Raw genomic sequence first — 22,297 nt, 5'->3', positions numbered from 1 at the left:
CCCTCTACTCTGATGGCACCCAGATTAGATTGTGGAATCTACCCCTTCCTCACATGCCTTTAGGAAGTTGAGTCCAGGGAAGCTCCAGGAGCAGGCTGGTTTTATGTAAAGACAATCCCGTCTTCTTTGTCAAAGACAGGTATAAGAAAGGCTTGTAACTTAACTCAGTCCAAGGAGACACAAAACGACTTGCTGGGGGGTCCTGAGATCTTTATTTCTGGATGTTGCTGTGTGTTGGGTATAAGATCCAGAACTTGCTACCAGCCTGAGGAGAAATCAAACACATGGAGAAAGGAAAGCTGACAGCCCAGAGACCCAAGGGGAAACAGGCCCCGAGTTACTGGATACAGGCAACCCTAAAACTGACTGTCCCTCTGGACTCTAGGTAGTGAGCCAACACATTTCCTCATTATTTTGGATATGTTTTTTTCAGTTGAAGGCACTCTGATTCAATACAGGTGAAACTTTTCTTTGCAAATTACAAAGTGTGATAACTGTTGCTAAAGTTTGGAATGTGCTTAGAGGGAGATCATGAACACCAAGACAAAAGGCCTGGATGCAACCAATCACTCTGTTTCACGTGACTTTTATCACCATACAATTTGTGGCATTTCATCATTTTCTACATCGTAGAATCAAGAGTGTAAATAAATGTATATCGATGTCTTCAAGAATATATCATTCCTCTTTCACTAGAACCCATTCAAAATATAAGTCAAGAATCTTAATATCAACAAATATATCAAGCAAACTGGAAGGCAGAATAACTACCATAATTTAGTATAAGTACCCAAAGTTTTATAAATCAAAAGCCCTAATGATAACCATTTTTAGAATTCAATCATCACTGTAGAATCAGAGTCTGTAATTCTTTTCTTGATTAGAGTGGTAGGACACTGTAATACTGTTCCTCCATGTTTCCATGCATACAATGTTATGTGTTACTCTACACTGTAAATGCAGTATTCAAATTCACTTGAGCTGTGGGCCTGGAAGTTAGAGACTAGCTTTTACCTTATTACTTTCAATGATTTTATCTGAGTTAAGCTGATAAATCTCTTCGCGGCTGAATCCAAATTCTTCAAGTATCTCCTCAGTGTGTTCTCCTACGAAAGGATCCCTTTTGAAAGAAGGGATGGCTGGGGTGTTTAACAGCAGAGGTGCAGGGCGGGGGCTCACGTCCTGCTCCTCATTGGTGATAAACGAGCCCCGTTCCTTGTTGTGATCATGATGAACAACCTCCTCAAAAGTCAGAACCGGAGTCACACAGGCATCTGTGCCGTCAAAGATTTGACACCACTCTGCCTTCGTCTTCTTTGCAAATACATCTGCAAACTTCTTCTTCATTTCTGGCCAATCATCCATGCTCATCTGATTGGGAAGTTCATCAGACTTTAGTCCAAGTCCTGAGGAAAAATACAATTTCCTAAATTATTATGCTTTGAACAGAGCAATTATAACCAATAAAAATGAATGCTGAGCCCACTGTACTATGCAAAATAAGATGTTCTATAAGGGCTTGTCAAATGAGTCAAGAGAAAAAAATGTAAAATCAGTTTAAGGTTAGAGCCAAAGGCTAGAGAGGGCAGAGGTAGTCAGACTTGTCACTACTGAGATTTTATTATTCATATTTCATCAAAAGTAGTCTGTTTTCAATGGTCTGGTTTCCAGAAATTGATTTCCTACCTCTGAGTAGATTTTGAAAAAAAATTTCCCCAGGGTGTTATTACCAGTCATACTGAGCTAAAATAACTCCCTATTTTCTATAATGTATTCAAACCTTATAAAAAAAATAAAATATAAACAATTTTACATTTGGCCATCTCAGTTTCCAAGGAAGAAGCCTGAAGACAAATTATTTAATTCAGGATTGCAATTTTTAAAATACATTCATTTATCTTTATTTTGTTAAAATAAAAGAGCTGGAATGGCCAGGAGTGATGGCACGAGTATAGTGCAAGCTACTCGGGAGGCTGAGGCTGGAGGATTGCTTGAGCCCAGGAGTTCAAGGCCCAGCCTGAGCAACACAGCAAGACCCCCATCATCCATCATCCATCCACCCATCCATCCATCCATACAAACATACATACATTTTTAAAATAAAAGAGCCCAAAAGGGCTTTGTACTAGGATGAAGGACTTGTAAGGTAACCAAAGACTCAAGCAAATTGTTCCTATAATAAACAAAACAGAAACTTATTAGCCAGCCAGTCAACAGTGGGGCATGCAGACTTTCCTCTCCGGCATGAAAGGGACTTGAAGGGCCCATCAAGACCACAGTGCAGAGGACATGACAGCAGCTACCTGGGGACTTAACAGGAAAGGTGGCCTCTCTAGCTCTTGACCCCATCTGCGCTTCCTTTACTGACTATGTGGTTCTACCCCTGCAGACATGCCCAAACTCCAGTTCTGATTAAATTATACCCAAAGAGCAGGGCTGCTTTACAACAGTTGGTGTAAATGTCCTTTTTCTTCGCCATATAAGCAGGCTTTTAAAAGTGCATGGCTAAGTGTCGAATGATAATGAAAGGCCCTTTCTTTATGCATCACACTGTGTGTAAGTTTAGCCAAGTTAATTGAATAATCCTCACTTATAGAATACCTTCCTTCTGTAGCATGTTGACAATCAAGGCTAATTGTAAATTGCTCTGAAGATGGTAAAGTCCCTATAGAGGTAAGAAGACATAAATACTGAAGCCTCTTCTTAAGGTTTTGAGGACTATGAGGAAATAAGAAGAACTAACACAGTTCCAGATTTTTGTAAACAGCCTCCTGTGGGATATATAAGTACATTTTCTTCTGTAACCACCAGTCCCATTCAAATACCAGGATGGATATGAGGCCATAGTTTCAGGTTATCACTATAATCTACAGGATGTCTTTCACTTGATGTTCTTTCTTGATTGCCCTGAACTCTGTGAGTGAAAGGCACATAAAATGAGCATTGAGCAAAAAGTAGTGATCTTCACATGCTTTTAAAACAGTTTCTTTTTATCAGAATGTGATCAGAATCATAACACTAAGTAAAGCTGGAGCCAATGTGTTCTCTCTTTAACTTTATAGCTGAGATTACACAGGTCATAGTTTGTATGCTAGAAAAATACTAGAAATCAAAAGTCCCCAGATCCTACCCTAACTCTAACACCCCAATTCTCCCATTGTCTACCATCCCTTCACAGCCCACAATCTCCCATCCTGCCCATGACCCTGACCAAGGCCACAGGATTAAACACCAGTGGTTTAAGGTGAGCTGTTTGCTGTGCTCCTGACACTCCAATATGGAACTTGGAATCCAGTCCCAAGTCTCAGAATCCATAATTGTATAAATACAGTTATAGATTGTGGCTAGCTGTTATGGTACAATCACTATGAAATTTCTGGCATTTTAAGTCAAACAGATTTTCAGGAACTAGCCTGGGGACTCAGACACCATTTAAAACTTGGGAAAGCATGTTTTGATTCCAAAAAATAACTACCATACACACACACACACACACACACACACACACACAGTTACACAAAATGCTTATTCTTTTAAGTACATGCCATAAACTTTACTGCTTTATAATATTAAGTATATAGTAAGCAGTCAAAATTCAAGTTGTAAGTATTCAATGATATATGTCCAGGATGGCAATTGTAAACATTATTTTATTATTATTATTATTATTATTATTATTATTATTATTATTATTTTTGAGACGGAGTCTCCCTCTGTCACCCAGGCTGGAGTGTGGTGGTGTGATCTCGGCTCACTCCAAGCTCTGCCTCCCAGGTTCATGCCATTCTTCCACCTCAGCCTCCCTATTTTTATTTATTTATTTACTTATTTATTTAAGACAGAGTCTCACACTATTGCCTGGGCTGGAGTGCAATGGCACGATCTCGGCTCACTGCAACCTCCACCTCCCAGGTTCAAGAGATTCTCCTGCCTCAGCCTCCCGAGTAGCTGGGATTACAGGTGCCTGCCACCATGCCCGGCAAATTTTTTGTATTTTTTAGTAGAGATGGGGTTTCACTATGTTGGCCGGGCTGGTCTCGAACTCCTGCCCTCGTGATCCACCCGCCTCGGCCTCCCAAAGTGCTGGGATTACAGGTGTGAGCCACCACACCCAGCCATAAAAATTATTTTTATAATACAAAATTGGAAAAAATGTAAATGAACTTGCATAGGGAATTGGTTATATAAATTTTAGTACAGGCAGATCAAAAATATGATATGGCTGCTATATCAAATGGGTGAGGGTGAAGATCTTTTGTACAGACATGAAAGAATGTCTTTGCTATACTGTTGTATAAAAAGCTATAAATTATAAATTTATATAATTATATCTATAAATTATAAATTGTAAAACAGAAAATAATTGCTGGGTGTAGTGGCTCACGCCTGTAATCCCAGCACTTTGGAAGGCTGAGGCAGGAGGATCACTTGAGCCCAGGAGTTCAAGACCAACCTGGGCAACTTAGTAAAGACCCTGTCTCTACAAAAAAATCAAAAAGTTAGCCAGGCCTGGTGGCACAGGCCTGTGGTCCCACCTACACGACAGGCTGAAGCAGGAGGATTGCTTAAGCCCAGGAGGTCAAGACTGCAGTAAGCCATGTTTGTGCCACTGCACTCAAGCCTAGGCAACAGTGTAAGACCTTGTCTCAAAAAAATAAAATAGAATAGAATAATTGTGCATTTGTATGTGTACAATAAAAATTCTTGAAGGCCACATCCCAAATTTTCCCTAACCGTAAGAACAAAGGAAAATTTTCCCTTCTTACTTTTTAAAATCTGTATTGCTTTTTTTTTCCTAGAAAACATATAATTTTAAATTGTTATTTCATTTTTGAAAATTGTGGTAAAATATACATAAAGTTTACCATTTCAGCCATTTTTTGGTGTACAGTACTAGGGCATTAAGTACACTCATACTGCTTTACATCTATCACCACCATCCATCTTTACCACACAACTCCTGAACTTTTTCAACTTTTCAAACAGAAACTCTGAACCTAGTAAACACTAACTCCCGCTCCTACCTCCCCACAGCCCCTGGCAACCACCATTCTACTTTCTGTCTCTATGAACTTGACCACTTTAGACATTTCATGTAGTAGAATCATACAGTATTAGCCCTTTGGTGACTGACTTATTTCACTCAGCATAATGTCTTCAAGATTCATCTCTGTTGTAACGTGTTGGAATTTTCTTGTTTTTTTCAGGCCGAATCACATTCCATTTTATGTCTGTACCACATTTTGTTCATCCATTCATCTGTTGATGGACACTTGAGTTGCTTCTACCTCTTGGCTATTGTGAATAATGTCACTATGAACACAGATATACAAATATATGTTTGAGTCACTGCCTCCAATTCTTTTGGTTATATACTTAGAAGTGGAATTGCTAGATCATACAATTCTATGTCTAATTTTCTGAGGAAATGCCACGCTGTTTTTGACAGTGGCTACACCACTTTACACTCTCGTTGGTAATACACAAGTGTTTCGTTTCCTTACACCCTTGCCAACACTTGTTATTTTGTATTTTTTAGAAATAATAGTTTGAAGGCCAGGAGTGGTGGCTCACTCCTCTAATCCCAGCACTATGGGAGGCTAAGTGGGGGCAGATCACTTGAGGTCAGGAGTTCGAGACCAGCCTGGTCAACATGGTGAAACTCCGTCTCTACTAAAAATACAAAAATTAGCCGGGCATGGTGGTGGGCACCTGTAATCCCAGCAACTCAGGAGGCTGAGGCAGGAGAATCACTTGAATCCAAGAGGCAGAGGTTACAGTGAGCCGAGATCATGCCACTGCACTCCAGCCTGGGTGACAGAGATCACCCAGCTTTTGAAAATTATCTACTGATAAAACAGCTTTTGAAAATTATCTATTGCTTACCTGATTGTACTATAAGAGACTTGCTATCTCAAAATGTCATAAAATTCTCAGTGTTTTCAGATTTTTTTTGTCCTAGAAAATAGCAGGGACGCAGTAGAGTATGCACCTTAAAAAGATTTTGCATACTTATGTTCAGAAACTGAAGATACAGATTAAAGTATGGTATCAAAGATCTAAAACACAAAGGGGAGTAAATTAGATATGTAATTAGTACTACCTCAAAAATTATTACTATTATTGTTGTTGTTTTGAGACAGAGTCTCGCTCTGTCACCCAGGCTGGAGGGCAGTGATGCGATCTCAGTGCACTGCCACCTCTGCCTCCCGGTTCAAGTGATTCTTGTGCCTCAGCCTCCCGAGCAGCTGGGATTACAGACACGCGCCACCATACCTGACTAATTTTTGTATCTTTAGTAGAGACGGGGTTTCACCATGTTGCCCAGGCTGGTCTTGAACTCTTGACCCCAAGTGATCCACCTGCCTTGGCCTCCCAAAGTGCTGGGATTACAGGCATAGCCATCGCACCTGGCCCTCAAAAAATTACTACAGATGTGGGGGTTTGTCCAGTAGGACTTGAGAGAGAAGAAATGTATATGTGATTAGTAAAAGTACTATTTTTGTAAATAAATATTATAAAAGAAAGAGAATGCTGAGGCATTTTGGCATGGACTAGGTAGATTAAGTGAAAGGTGGTTTAACATGCTATCTCCTATAGCACAAGTCATCTGTCAGCTAAGGATCCTAGGTAAACTATGAAGGGAGATGAGGGTTAAGGATATCATAAAAGGCTATGGATGCAAAAAGAGGGGGCTGTAAAAAAATCAGGGGAGTTACAAAGTTTAAACTCAGCAGAAGAATACCCAGGAGAAGGTGATCAGGAGTTAAGGGGTTGGAGCAATGACCCTGCTAGAAAAATGTTGTCTTGTTTCATTTTCAGTGTTTCCAGGAAGGCTCATTCATTGAGGTGAAGTGTGGATATGAAAAATGAGCACTCCACACATACAGCAGTGCTTCTTCATCCGAGGTTTGGCTTTCTGTGGTTTCAGTTACCCACAGTCAACCACGGTCTGAAAATACTGAATGAAAAATTCCAGAAATAAACAATTCATAAATTTAAATTGCATGTTGTTCTGAGTAGCATGATGCATGATGAAACCTCACATCATCCTGCTCCATCCTGCCTTGGACATGAACCATGTCCATCCCATCCACACTGTGGGGCTATCAGCCCATTAGTCACTTAGCAGCCAACTAGGTTGTCAGGTTGACTGCTGCAGTATTGCAGTGCTTGTGTTCAAGTAACCCTTATTTTACTTCCTAAGGGCCCCAAAGGTTGTAAGCAAAGGTGATGCTGGCAATGTGGATATGCCAAAGAGAAGCCTAACGTGCCTCCCTTAAGTGAAAAGGTGAAAGCTCTCAGCTTAAGGGAAGAATAAAACTCATAAGCCAAGGTTGCTAAAATCGACTGTTAAGAATGAATCTTATATTCATGAGATTGTGAAGAAGGGAAGAAGGAAAAAGAAATTCATGCTAGTTTTGCTGTCACAACTCAGACTGAAAAGTTACAGCCAGAGTGCATAAGTGCTTAATTAAGATGGAAAATGCATTAACTTTGTGGGTGGAAGACATAAACAGAAACATCTTCCAGTTGACAGCAATCAGGTTCAGTACTATCTGCAGTTTCAGGCGCCCACTGGGGGTCTTGCAATGCATCGCCCACAGATAAGAGAGGACTACTGTATATGTTTTAAAATAACAGGATACACCAAGGAAGGGAGTTAACTCCAGAGTGGCAGAATGACAGCCTTCAAAAACCGGCATTAAAGCAATGAGAACACTAACAACAACTGTCAGAATTAACTTTTTCATAATTCTGGAAATTAAAAGCTTGCAGCAAGCCAAGGAGCATTTATGCAAGAAAAACAGCTGAATCTCAGTAAGAGCAGTGAGCTTTGTGGTGTCAGAACTTGTGCTAATTTCAACCCTCTCCCTGTGGTAGCCTTGAAAAACAACTTCCTCTCAACTCTGGTCAGTTCTGAAAACCAGCAGGAGAATAGCCCCGAGAGGAGGAAAAGAAGTTTGGAGCTTCCCCCAAAACCCCATCCCCAGAGAACTGTCATTATTTAGCCTGTCTGGCAGCTCCCTGAAAGGCTCCATTCTCAGGGCTTGTCTTTCTGACTCAGAGCTCACTTTGCTCTAGCCCCTAAAATGTTGATTTAATAAAAAAAAAAAAAAAAGGCAATATTTTATCGCAGCTGTCTTAGGTGGTGTTATTTAATTGCAGCTCATAAGATGCTGACCAAAAAACTCAAAAGAATAAACTGGGGAATGGGATATCCATAGGGGGCTTTGAAAAGCTCCAACATATTCCTGAGAATTTTTTTGCAACTCCTGAGAAGGCCACGCACACGCACACATGCAGGGCAGTATGAATGCCTGGAAGAGATCTGTAAAGGCCCTCGTCTCTCACCTCTGGCTGACCTTGAGGCTCTTCACAAGCAAGAAGTTAAGGCATATGGTGCCTCAGAAAAAGATGGGAGATTTATTGGTTCAAGGCATTTAAGGGCCAGGCGCAGTGGCTCATGCCTGAAATCCCAGTACTTTGGGAAGCTGAGGCAGGAGGATAGCTTGAGGTCAGGAGTTCAAGATCAGCCTCAGCAAAATAGCAAGATTCTATTTCCACCAAAAATAAAAAATTAGCCAGTTGTGGTAGTGCGTGCCTGTAGTCCCAGCTACTTGGGAGACTGAAGCAGGAGAATCACTTGTACCCCAGAGTTCAAGGCTGTAGAGTTCAAGGCTATAGAGTTCAAGGCTATGATCACACCACTGCACTCCAGCCTTGGCAACAGAGTGAGACCCTGTCCCCTAGATTAAAACAAACAAGCAAACAAAAAAAAAAAGGCATTTAAGGACATTTCTGTCCAATCATTCGCTGAAACTAACTCAGCTGACTTTGGTGGCTGCACATGCCAAAGAATACAGATTTAATTTAAGAAAATCATTAAACAAACAGCAACAATAACAAGTCCAGGACTGAGGGATCCTGAGGAGTCCTGGGAGTTGTCACATTAAATTATTTAAAATGTCCAGTATTTTTTTTTTAATTTTACACGTTTATTTTCATTAAAACTTATTTAAGTCACTTTGGACCCAGCATGTCCTTAGGTTTTACCCATTCATCAAACTGCTCTGCTGTGAGAGAGCCAAGTTCAACGGCAGTTTCCTTTAAGGTTGATCCATTTTGGGGTGTTGTCTTAGCAATCTCTGCTGTTTTGTCATACCCTATATGAGGGTTGAGAGCTGTCACCAGCATTAGCGACTAATTCATTAGCTTCTTGATCCTTTCTTTATTGGTCCGGATTCCCACTATGTAGTTTTCTGTGAAGGAAACTGAAGCATCCCCCAGCAGCCTGAGTGTAACATAAATTTTTAATCATCATTGGCTTGAAAACATCCAACTCAAAATGGCCATTGCCCCCTCCAACGGTTACTGCCACACAAAACCCCATGACTTGGGCTGCAACGATGGCCATTGCTTCACACTGACGGGGGTTTGCCTTGCCTGGCACGATACTGCTTCCTGTTGTATTTTCAGCAAGATCAGTTCTCCCAGACCTGGCCAAGGACCAGAACTCAGAAAATGAATATCATTTGCTATCTTCATCAGACTGCAGGTGGCAGTGTTCACGGCTCCACAGAGCTCCACCAGAGCATCATGAGCAGCCAGAGCTTCCAATTTATTTGGAGCAGTGACAAAAGGCAAGCTTTTTAATTTCTGGACAGAGAGGTACCCTTTATGATCTAGATAAACCATTGTGTTCTTCTATAGTTTTTCCAACTATATTTGAATAGGTGAAGTTAATATGTTTAATCATAAAATGCTCTCAGATGCCTGCAAAAACAATTACTCCATCAGATGAGAACACATCAAAAATTTGGAAAATTTAAAAAAAGTCATTCCAGCTATATGCAAATAACTTTTAGTATATGCATCTGAAAAGCTACCAAACATAACAATGAAACTCTAAACTTGTAGTAGAAAGGTAAATGCACTGTGATCAGCTTTCACATCACTTCAGAGTATATTCTAAAACTTCTTAGATTCTACATTATTTATAGAGTGAACTCTAAATTCAAACATTTCTCAGGAACAAAACGACTCCCATCCAAATATTTAATTAGGGAAGAAGAGATCCCAAATTTTCTTGCTAATTTATGGCAACTTGCCAAGAAGGCAAGAATCTGCAAGACAGGTAATCTGCAAAGGCATAGTGATATAGTAACATATTCTAACAGAATCTCATTTGGCAAAATCTTTCCATGCTCTGGTGACTTCTGACATTGAAGTGCCATAAGGGACATCTACCAAGAAATAGGAGCTGGTAGAATATTGAATGGAAAGCAACCCATGTGAGATCATTTCTAGGGAAGAGTAAGATCTAGGCACACAGGGTCAAGATTATCCAACACAAGGAGTGAACTGTAATAAAAGCACCGAACATCCTACAAAAGGGATTATTATTTTTAAAACCCTCAGCTATTTTATAGACTAGTAAGACTGCTGGTCAATTTAAAAGCCATGGAAAATGCCCCACATTATACTGATGGCTATAATTAGGTTAATTAGAAAGTGGCTATATAATAAAAGACATCCTAGATGCCAAAAGTCTTTAAAATACAACCAAAGAACATCCACAGCAAAAGGGGAACTGGGGGAGACGCGTGAAGTTCACTTACCTTTGATCAGCAGCTCGTAGAACTGGGGTTCTATTGCTCCAACAGCCATGAATTCCCCATCTGCTGTCCTGTAAGTCATATAGAAAGGTGCTCCACCATCCAACATGTTCTGTCCTCGAGGTGCTTCCCACAGACTCGATTTCTGAGTTTTCCACAGAAAAGAACTTAAATATGCTGTTCCTTCCACCTTTGAGAAAACAGAATACAAGACAAATCCAGATAACTCAAGTGTCAAAGCATGAATAATTCCTCCTATTCAAGTTAAAAAAAATTTGCGTAAAAATTCTTATCTTAGAGTATACGAAGATTCTACCTAATTACACAACTTCTCTGGTATTTCCAGAAAGTGAGTTAGAGCAGTTTGTGTTAAAATAACAATTGGCTGCACTATTCAGTTCCAAAAATACTATAAGACTTAGAAGAAATGACCTTTGCTTTCCATTTCAAATAAGATTGGCAAAATGCTAGTGATTTAGCTAGGTGAGGGTACATGGAAGGTCACTATACTATTCTCTCTACTTTTTATAATGTTAAAAACTGCCAAGATAAAAAGTTAAAAATTAAAAGAGCTTTTAAAAATCCATCTTCTGATCTCCATACCTATAAACACACACAGATGTATAAACCATACCACATTTTAAAGGTAAATCACATAAGAGTAAAATTTGGCTTATTCTGGCTTGATTCCAATCCCAAGAAAACTGTATTTGAGTATTTAATGTATTTCATAATCACTAGAAAGTTATAAAATAAACTAACAATATGGATGGCAGGTATGTGCATTTTCTGAGTCCAGGCAAACCGGTTTGGGAATGCCACCTTCCCACTGAGTCCTAAAGTCATCTCATCAAGCCACCTTCCCACTGAGTCCTGAAGTAATTACACAATAAAGTACAATTATCACAAGGCTCAAACTCAAAGGCTGGAGGCACTGGACTATTTGAAGAAGATGATGTTCTGATCTTTATGCCTTTTATGAGCCTAATGTCTCCAGCACCCCAGGAGGAAGGCCCTCAAAGCATCCTTGTCTCAAAAGTTACCAATAGAGCAGGCCTCATTCCAACTGCTAGCAATTTCTCAGTTACTGACTGTGGAACAACCACAAAATGTATCTTTGGATATATCCAATTTTCCCTCTTAACTTGAAATTTCACACACATCTGAATTTATGGCTGTGACATTTATTGTCACCAAATAGCTGAGTTCATGCAAGTGGCCTATGGCAGTGCCTTTTTTTGAGGCTGGATTACAGAGATATTAGAGTTCCGCATTTATACACATACACACACACACATATATACACATATGCATGTATATGTGCACTATTTTAAATATATTTTATGTTTATGTTATTTAAGCACATATTTAAATGTATCCTATACCAAATTCTGACTCATCAGAGCCTCAACTCATTAACATTTGTTGCTAGACTTTAAAATAAAGCTTTTCCTTCCAATTTTGCATAAATCTTACCTTGTATTTGAAACACTATCAAGGAAAACTTTTGTTCTGCATGGTTCTCCTCTCCTCTTAATTTGTGCAGACTCATACAAAACCAACAAGTTAGCACCTTCAACAAGCAAGTGCCTGCTTTCCGCTCAAGCTTTGCTTCTCTCAGAGCCTAACGCCGAATCAATAGGGCGATAATAGATGAACTGGAAGCAAGCTTGTCATACAGTGCAAGAGAGAGTTTTAGCAGAGAGTTCTGAATACTGTTTATCTGGCTTTCATGTTCAGGCCAAAGAATGTGAGAAGTTTCTACACACTGTAGTGAGTCGACCTTGAAACAAAGTATTTTTGTTCTGCTTCATCATAAATGAAATGCAATCTGAAATTTTAAGCAAGTTTTTAAAAATATAGGGTCTTTTTTTTTGAAATGGAGTGTCACTCTGTTGCCCAGGTTGGAGTGCAGTGGCACAATCTCAGCTCACTGTAACCTCCACCTCCAAGGTTCAAGCGATTCTCCTGCCTCAGATTCCCGAGTAGCGGGATTACAGGTGCCTACCACACCCAGCTAATTTTTGTGTAAAAACTATGGATATTTTTAACTTATCTCCGTAACTCAGGATTTTCCCAACATCCAGCCAAAATGAAATACAGTAATAAACTGAATACTGAAAGCGATGAGACAATCACCCATAAACTCTAACTTCCAGTGTTTGTGTTTAGCAGAACAGCTTCGTTGGTCTGACAAAATAATATATAAATATTGAATATGTAAACATAAAATGTTTTATGCTAATAAAATACCCCTTTAATCTCTTTTATATGTTGAACGCCCTGATGAGACTGCTGAAAAATAGACGTGTTAACAGAGTTACAGATCCAGTTGGGTCCACTCAGGACAAAAACAAGCTCTGGTCTAATCCTTAGCATCAGAGGAGGTACAGGACAAGAAATACAGCAGGAACCCTCCTCGTCTCATCATAAGGCCTGGCAGTGGCTACCCTGGCACACGGCTTCTCTTGCCCCATCACTCATATACCATGCATGCGAGTGAAGAGCCCCCTGACACAGGGAAACTGCAGCCTCAATTTGCCACCAACCTTTGATACTGTTAAAAGAAAAACTTTAGACGAATTAATTTAAGAGTTTAACTGAGCAACGAATGACTCATGAATTGGGCAGTCTGTGGAACCAGACTAGGTTCAGAGTGACTAGTGTAGCCCTGGGGCCAAAGAGGACTTATGGACGGAAAATGATGTACAGAAAACAGAAGTGAGGTACAGAAACAGCCGGATTGGTTACAAGTGGACCTTTGCCTTGTTTGAACACGGTTTGAACAGCTGGCCGCCTGTGATTAGTTGAAGTACGGCTGCTGTGATTGGCTGAGACTTGCTGCTTGTTACAAAAGCAGGTTACAGTCTGTTTACACATCCAGTTAGGTCACAGCTCATTATGTAAGAGAAACCTTTAGGTGGAACTTAAAATACGTAAGGGGGCAGCTTTATGCTACAGTTAATTTAACAACGCTGTGCTCATCATGTGGGCTCAGATTGAGTGTAAATACAGCAAAACGCACTCCATATTCCAGAGTTATCTTAACTACAGTTTCCAAGGAAACAGCACTACAATAAGGCAGCCTCCAGCTCTTCACAGGCAGGCCCAGGTCTGGAATTCTGCTGCTAAACACTGTGAAAACTTTTGGCCCATTAGAAGGTATCTGCCTTCCCCTAATTGGCTTCTGCAATTGCCTGTGTCACAAGGGGTCCTAGTGATGAAGTAATGACTATGATTTACTGATTCTTTTAGCCTTGTGTAATTAGCAAACACTTACTAGCCCCTAATGGAAATATGAACCCAGAAGAAAGATTACAACATTTTCACATACCCTAAAACCTTACTATCTTCTTTATTTAATTTATTTATTTTGAAACACGGTCTCACTCTGTCACCCAGGCTGAAGTGTAGTAGTGTGGTCTCGGCTCACTGCAACCTCTGCCTCCTGGGTTCAAGCAATTCTCATGCCTCAGCCTCCCAGGTAGCTGGGACTACAGACGCGTACCACCAAGCCCAGCTACTTTTTTGTATTTTAGTAGAGATGGGGTTTCACCATGTTGGCCAGGCTGGTCTCGAACTCCTGACCTCAGGTGATCCACCCACCTCAGCCTCCCAAAGTGCTGGGATTACAGGCATGAGCCACCATGCCCAGCCAACCTTACTATCTTCTAATCATTATATAATTCTGATTAGCTACATTCTGCTGAAAGCAGCAATCACCTTTTATTTATATTTGATGATAATCAATTGCATCTCTTCAGTAAATTATTCAAATTATTACTAGAGAAGTATCTAGGCTCAAATTCTCCTTAACACTCCCAAGACTCCATGTTTGCTCTTAGTTCATTCCTTTTGGACCCCAGGGACCATGCTCTTGGGGCAGCAGGGGAAGTTGTTGAAAGCAGTGGCTTTAGGGTCCAACTGCCTGGGGCAGTGCTTCAGACCCTTTCCCGTCATCTGCTTTAGGGGAAGGCAGTTAACCTCTCCAAGCCTTCAAGTCTTCAATGCCAGTGATAGTAGCACGTCTCCCTCAGGGAATTGTGTGTATCACAGAAGCCCTGTGGAAGGTACCGGTCTTGAGTTTGGCGGGTACTGGTATAAATCTGGTGCTGCTATCTCATGCAGTGACTATGCCATGAGTACGCCAAGAGCTGGCCCACGAAAGATAAACCACACTCCCCTGCTGCTGGTACACACTTCAGAGAGGGCACACTGGAAAGTGTGAGATGTGCCCTGATGACAGTGTCCCACAGGCACACACTCAGTACAGGGCTGGGTCATGATTCACCATGAACAGGAGAAGGAAGCGCAGGCTGAAGCTTTGGAGATGAGGGGGTTTCTGGTAGAAAATGGATTTTGTGAAGATCAGCCAGGACCCAATCCAGTTGACACTCTCAGTCTCTAAACTCTTGAGGTATCCACCAACATTTGACCCTCTGACCACTCCTTTCTTTGGTTTCCATGACAACACTCCATTCTGCTTCTCTCCTTAGCTGTCCTCAGCCCTTGCTTCTCTTTTCTGCCCACGCATTCCTTAAATGCTGGTGTTCTATCCCCTTTCCTAGTGGATCACATAGTCGCATATGGCTCCCAAATAATTTCGAAATCTGTTTCCAGTCCCTAACCTCAAGTATCCCACCTGGATATCTGAAAGGCACTTTAAAACTGAAAAGACCAAAACTGAGTTCCTTTTCTTCTAGTAAAAATAACCACAATGACAAACTTTTACAGAGGGCCCACTGTACACCAGGCAGTGTTCCCACACTGAACAATGGATGAACTCATTGAATTCTCATAGCAACTAACAATGCTATGAGGTGGATGTCATTATTATCTCCATTTTACAAAGGAAACTACAGCACAGAGAGGTTAAGTAACTTGCCCAAGATCACAGAGCTAGTAAATGGCAGAGCTGGGACGGAGGTAGTCAGCTGCCACTCTATGCTCTGCCCACTGTGTTCAGCAGTCTTCCCTCAGGACACTAGCAGGTCATCTAAGCCAGAAACCTGGGAGCCAGCCTCAACTTCTCCCTCTTCGCTCCCTGTCAGTCCATTATCAATTCCCAGCAATTTTATACCTCAAATGTCCCTTCAATGCAAACCAACTCTACCATTAACTGCTTTAGTACTTGCCCTGATCTCTTCAGCAATAACCCAGTCATTGGTCTCTGTACCTCCAGTCTTGTCTCCTCAAATCCATTCTCCATCCCACCTCCAAATGTCTGTGAAAATGCAAACACGCAGTGGTGGTGCTGGAGTGGGCTCTCTTACCCACTAGCTGTGAGATCTTGAGCAAATGGCAATGCTTCCGTTCCCTCCTCTTTAAAACAACAAGGTATTCCAAATGCAGTTTTGAGAATAAGAAGAAATCACACAGAGAATGTGCTCAGCAGAACATGAGGCAAGCACTCAGTGGATGACAGTGAACAAACAGAAGTGTTATGATATCAGAGCATCCCCTATAAAACGCAGCAGGAAGGTTTGGACAGGGAGGTCCATTTGACCTTAGCATTCCTAAGAATTTTCTCTACCAGCTGAGGGAGACTTCTTGAACTTTTTTTGAATGACGACTGCTTGAAAATGATATACTAAGCACAAGAGATACTTGGGGAAAATTGTTGAAATATTTAGGTTGGCAAATATTTGGCAAAACCTGCAATTACTTTTGCACCAACCTAAAACAACGTAGGAATCACATGAGTCACAGAAAGTTCAGAGAACTGACTCCAAGGACAGATGATCAAAATATGACATTCTAACAGATATATAAAAGACATAAGTCTATTTTAAAAAGAAAAGGATATCCTTGGTAACCTGGCTTGAAACTTCAAATGTCATTTATCTCTTGTCTTCTTCTTCAAAAAAAGGATTTTAAGCAGCTATATCTTAAACTTAGGGACAAGTGGCAGGCATCTACCCCAATTAATACTTACCATATTTGCATCAATGACCTGACCCTTGCCAGTGCGTGTGCGGTCAAAAAGAGCCATTATAATGCCCAGTGCACACATAACGCCACCACCAGCAAAGTCAGCCAGGAGATTCAGCGGGGCATACGGATTCTCACCACTTCTGCCAATTTTTGAGAGAACACCTACATCATTAAAAACAAATTTAATGTCTCTTTTAAATTTAATCTCTTCTTAAAATAAATATGTGAGCATCTTAGAGGAATAATCAATCTCTCCAGTAGATAATCTAAGTGAAAGCTAGTATACATCACTTTTCCAAATCTGAGCTTAGTCAGTAAACTCATAAACAGGCTTTCCCTCAAGACAGGATCCTTGTTTTGTTGTTTTCCTCTCTAAAACCTATTCCAACCAACATTTTCAAATATTGCTAAGTTTTTACTCACTTACTTTTGGAAAAGAAAATGATTATTTATTTTGTGGTTTTAAAACAGTAAATGCACTTTCATTCTTAGCATAAAGAAATGTAAGAAAATACTTGCAGACAAGAAAAAAAAGGAATTTAATTTTTAAGTAGATGTGAAGAGCCAATTCTATACCCACTTCTTTCCTCAACTTTTAAATGTGTACTCACAGAAAATCTGAAATGTCCTATAGTCAACAACACATGGTTCTTAGAATTCTGGAATCAGGCCTATCTCACATGTTGTCACAGGCAAAAACTCTAATAAAGTGCTATTAGGACCTGAAAACCATGGGCTTTTTTTAGTGCTCATAGAAGTCTGAAACAATGACTCAGGCAATGATTCTCAATATGGTGGGTGGAGATTTCGGGGTCCGGAGGTTTCGGGGTCCGGGGGAGAAGTAGCTGTCAGAATCTAACTATGTCAACATTTTCAAACCACAGAGCAACCATCCGTAGTACCCAGTAAGCCTCTTAATTCCTAGCAGGGGTTTGTCTGAGAATTGACTCAACAAATGTAGTAAATAAATGATAGTAGTGGGCATGTATTATCCTTCCAACCTGTTAAGGGGTGGGGTGAGGGAAGGTTGAGAATGATTGTTTCAAGACTCAAACCGATCCATTTTAAACACGCATGCTCTCTTGATTGATTCTGATAAATGTTTAAATTTTCACCTTTACAAATTATTGTTAATCAACATACCTGTAGATCTTGATGGAATAAATTAAAAGTGTAGACTAAATTTTTTTTCAACATACCTGACAAAGCCAAATAGTTGATATCGTGGCCAGCTAACCAGGAGAAGCTTCCTGACTGGCCAAATCCACTCAGCCTGGCATAAATAAGCCTTGGATTTTCCCGCTGCAGAATCTCTGGGCCGAGCTGGAGTTTCTCCATGACACCTTAAGAGAAAAGTAACGATCTTCTTAAGAGAGTATGAATTGAGGATGGAGATAATCCCTTCTCTGAGACAAACATAAAATAGCACCATTGCAAGTAATATTAATAACATTTGCTGTAGGCTAATGGCATGTTTACAGCAGTTAAGGACTCAAAGAGTGAAGCCACCATTTCTGGAATGTGTGGCTTCTTCCCAGGATGTAATTTCTCCCAGTACATCTCTGTTTCCCTCTAGGTTTATCCAAGCCTATTTATTCAATCCCCAGAGCAGGGTCTCATCCCTTTAGTAAATCCCTTTTCTCTTTTTCTATACCGCATCAGTGTTTACCACATCCCACCTTAGCTGCACTTGCTTGTACATGCATACACTTATCTTCCCTATCAGCTCATGAGCTCCTCCTGCAGAATTTACACCTGATGTTTCCATAGGCGCTAAAGTGCCTAGCATCAGTACCTTCACGAAAAAGTTTAGCACCCATCTGTAGAAAGAGTGGTTAGTGACAATAGTACCTGAGAGTTTTTAAGCTATCAACAAGTATAGTATTTATAGCACAAACCCCAGGTAACCAGCACCTGAAATTTCCTGGGATTAAAAGTAATCAAAATTACATAATAAACTCACTATCTTTACCTTCCTAAGGCTAAATAAATCACAGAAAACCTCTAGTCATCTACCTAAACACCAGTCACAACTCCTCACCCGGAGGCTATATCCGTATTCCCAGCCGACCTTCCTCCTAATTACAAGACCTTGGACAAGCCTCCCTCATCTTAAATGGAGCATTCTTAAATTATTACATAATCTTAATTATTAAATCATTATTGTTACAAGCCTCAAATACAGCTGTGAGGGTTAAATGAGTTAACGAATTTAAATAAGCCGGCTGTGCCGTAGGCATTCATTCATTCACCATTTACCGATTTCCCACTATAGACCAGGCAATGCTTTGGATTTCTACTTGAACAAAGTTATTCTGGAGCTGTCTGAGAATCCACTGGAGTGATACCAGCCCCAAACGCCAGTTTTTAAAAGGCTGTCACGCCAGTGTCAAGGCAGTTGCAGCAGGTATGGAGAGAAATAGTCCGAGTGGGCTAAGGAGCAAAATGACTGTATTGATGATCATTGAAATTGGATGTGAAAGGAAGACTGGAGTCCATGATGAAGTACAAGTTTGAGATTCAGGCATTCACTGAAATAAATAATACAGAAGGTGGAGATGCTGTTTTAGAAGGAAGAAGGAAAGGCTCATTTTGGGATTTGTGGAAGCTGCCTGGCGGGCAGCCTTGACGGCGATGCCCAGGACCTGTGTATGCCAGCGTCTGCCGCTCTGAAAGGGGGAAGTCTACAAAAAGGTGAAAATGATGGGAATGGGTAACCGGGCTTCAGGGAGCAGATGCTGAGACTTAGAACGCCAGCATTTCAGGCAGGGAGGAGCGTTAGCCTGGGCCCGTGGATGGCTTGAGGGTACAGCACTCCAAAACGGTAGCCGAATGACCGCCTATATGCAGTTTTCCAGGAAGGGAATCCTATGGCTTTCATTAGATTCTCACAGGGTTCAAGACCCTCAATTAATTAAGAAAGGCAAATACGGAACGTTTCTTAGAAAAAAAAAGGAGGAATTTGGGAAGGAGTCAGAGAGGCAAAAGGAGAAACCGGGCAACAGCAGTACCTCAGAACCCAAGTTTTGGACAATCCAGTTTGGGATGAATGATCACTAACAATACCCTAGGAGGCAAAAATCTGGAAGGCTGGGGCCGACAAGGGTTCTTGCAGCAACAGGGCAAAGGTGTGGCGGGTGCAGCCTCGATCGAACGGCCAGGCCCCTCCCCTCCGCGGGAACTTCCCGAGAGCAGCCCGCGGGGCCCGGGCTCACCGCGGCGGAAGGGCTCCAGCAGCACATCCGACCGCTTGCACAGACGCCGCAGCACGGCGGCTCCCCGCGGCTGCTTCAGGTCCAGCACTAGCGAGCGCTTGCCCCGGCCCAAGCGGCTCACGTCGTAGCGGGAGCCGGGCCGGTCCACGCGTACCACCCGCGCCCCGAAGTCAGCCAGGACCATAGCACAGAACGGGCCCGGGGCCAGGCCGGACAGCTCCACGACCGAGATGCCCTGCAGTGCCATGGCGCTTCCCAGTGCCCCGCTGAAGGAAACTGAGCAGCCCTTAGCCCCAGCCCAGCAGCCTGCAAGAAGCCCTCCCAATCCCCGGCGCCACGCCCCCAGCCGCGGCGCCGCGCCCCAAAGGCACCACCCCCGTCCCTCTTTTGTGGGCCTGCGCAAGCCCGCGGAGTCTGCGCACTGGGCGCTTCCTCACCCCCCGGCCTCCCGGGACCGCCAGTGCCAAAGGCAGTAGGTTGCTTTCCTTTTTGTGCAACCTAAATTCCTGAGTCTTAAATTGCAGGGACCAACCTTTGGAGCTCCTGCCTGTTACCGTCCTCTCTGGACGCTTTTATTGTACCATGGCGATCCCCAGCCCAACTGTACCATTCGAGTCCCTACTCCTGCCTCGCTCTAGGGAAATAAAATAACGTAAACACGTAAGAACAATGCGAAAGCGTTTTCTTCCCTAGGCTGCAGATTGTCTTCTTCACCCTAGCTAGCTAGCTGGGAATTTAATCCAGAAACGGCTTGCAATACCTCCTAGATGCACTCGTTTTGAGTTACAAACTCCGCGGATTACATGTCTTTTTAAGAAAGTTTAGACTACACTAGGAAAATTATTTTAGTATCAGAAGAATATCAGGGGTGTAGTACTCATCAGAGCTAAATGAGAGCGCTTTAAAAATGTTAGTTTGTCTTCCGCCATTTCTACAGAAAGCTGCAATTTCAGGTTTTCAACCTAATAGGTGATATTTAAGAAAAAAAAAAGCAATCGCAAATAGCCCCACTGCTTTTACAAATCATTTTTTCTCTTCTAGGTATAGCCTGTCAGGTGGCCTAATGTAATTTTTGACATCTCTAGGAATTTTAATAGAACCAGAAATGGGTGCCAGAGATATGCCTGCACTAATCTTAAGTGGGGATTTATGTATTTCTCAAGCAAGTGATTAAAGCAAAACTAGGCACGATTGAAATCAAGATCTTTTAGGCAAGAAAGTCATGATGAGTTTTAGAATTATTTTAGGACTCTGTGGCTTTCTCTTCATAGAAATAGAAAAAAAAAAATTGTATAAAACCACAAAAGGTCCTGAATAGCCAAAGCAACACTGAACAAAAAGAACAAAGCAGGAAGCAACACACTACCAGAATTCAAATTATACTACCAAGGTGTAGTAACCAAAACAGCATTCTATTGGCATAAAATAGACACAAAGACCAATGGAACAGAATAAAGAACCCCTAAATAAATCCATATATTTACAGCCAGCTGATTATCGATAAAAACACCAAGAACATACATTAAGGACATTCTATTCAATAAGTAGTGCTGGAAAAACTGGAAATCCATGTGCAGAAGAATGAAACTAGACCCCTATCCCTCACCATACACAAAAATCAACTCAGAATGGATTAAAAAACTTAAGACATACAACCCAAAACTATAAAACTACTATAAGAAAACAGATAAAACACTTCAGGACATTGACCTAGGCACAGATTTTATGACTAAGACTTCAAAAGCATAGGCAACAAAAACAAAAAATAGGCAAATGGGACTATATTAAACAAAATCTTCTGCACAACAGAAGAAACAACAGAATAAAGAAACAACTTATTGAATAGAAGAAAATATTTTGCAAATTATTCATCCAACAAGTGACTAATATGCAGACTATACAAGAAACTCAAACAACTCAACAGCAAAAAATGAAATAATCTCATGAAAAAGTGGGCACAGGATCTGAACAGACATTTCTCAAAAGGCATACAAATGGCCAACAGGTATATGAAAAAATGCTCAACATCACTAATCATCAGGGAAATGCAAATCAAAACCACAATGAGATATCATCTTACTTCAGTTAGACTGGCTATTATCAAAAAGACAAAAAATAACAAATGCTGGCAAAGACGCAGAGAAGAGGAACTTATATATACTGTTGGTGGGAATGTAAATTAGTTTAGCCATTATGGAAAACAGTATGGAGGTTTGTGAGAAAACTAAAAATAGAACTTCTATATGATCCAGCAGTCCCACTACTGCATATATGTCCAAAAGTATCGGGGGAACCCGCCCCCAATATTTCAACATAGGTTCTTTCTATTTTCCCTAAGTGTCGGCCAGTCTGAGAAATAAAGGGAAAGAGTACAAAGAGAAGAATTTTACAGCTGGGCCACCAGGGGTGATATCACATATCGGTAGGTCCGTGATGCCCACCTGAGCCGCAAAACCAGCAAGTTTTTATTAAGGATTTCAAAAGGGGAGGAGGTTTAAGAACAGGGAGTAGGTCACAAAGATCACATGC

General features: G+C 41.2%; 2 protein-coding genes across 3 annotated transcripts in view; both read right to left on the bottom strand.

Annotated features, from left to right (window-relative positions):
* Positions 1–257, bottom strand: part of SLC45A2 (solute carrier family 45 member 2) — a 46,895-nt gene extending 46,638 nt beyond the window's left edge. Inside the window, exon 1 of the mRNA XM_003818499.6 lies at positions 58–257. The gene's annotated coding sequence lies outside the window, so the exon portion shown is untranslated. The remainder of the gene's footprint in view (positions 1–57) is intronic.
* On the bottom strand, positions 194–21,376 carry AMACR (alpha-methylacyl-CoA racemase). 2 transcript variants are annotated; one of them, XM_003818500.5, is made up of 6 exons: positions 19,769–21,376; positions 17,753–17,896; positions 16,555–16,715; positions 10,623–10,809; positions 1,015–1,406; positions 194–265 (listed from the first exon to the last, which is right to left on the bottom strand). In XM_003818500.5, the coding sequence occupies exons 1-6, from the start codon at positions 20,013–20,015 to the stop codon at positions 212–214; spliced, it is 1,185 nt and encodes a 394-aa protein (XP_003818548.1). In that variant the 5' UTR covers positions 20,016–21,376; the 3' UTR covers positions 194–211. The 2 variants fall into 2 exon arrangements, with proteins under 2 accessions (XP_003818548.1, XP_008970084.1); XM_008971836.4 differs by lacking the exons at positions 194–265; positions 16,555–16,715 and having other exon boundaries at positions 571–1,406; positions 19,769–21,375.
* Positions 21,377–22,297: the final 921 nt, after the last annotated feature.

The sequence above is a fragment of the Pan paniscus genome, chromosome 4 (genome assembly GCF_029289425.2).
Source record: "Pan paniscus chromosome 4, NHGRI_mPanPan1-v2.0_pri, whole genome shotgun sequence".
Lineage (NCBI taxonomy): Eukaryota > Metazoa > Chordata > Mammalia > Primates > Hominidae > Pan > Pan paniscus.
This window is presented reverse-complemented; position numbering and strand designations above follow the sequence as displayed.

Coding starts and splice junctions, on each gene's coding strand:
- AMACR (XM_003818500.5), bottom strand. CDS start 20,015: ATGGCACTGCAGGGCATCTCGGTCGTGGAGCTGTCCGGCCTGGCCCCG. Junction 17,897..19,768: donor GCTGGAGCCCTTCCGCCGCG/GTGAGCCCGGGC, acceptor TTTTCTCTTAAG/GTGTCATGGAGAAACTCCAG. Junction 16,716..17,752: donor CAACTATTTGGCTTTGTCAG/GTATGTTGAAAA, acceptor TTAATGATGTAG/GTGTTCTCTCAAAAATTGGC.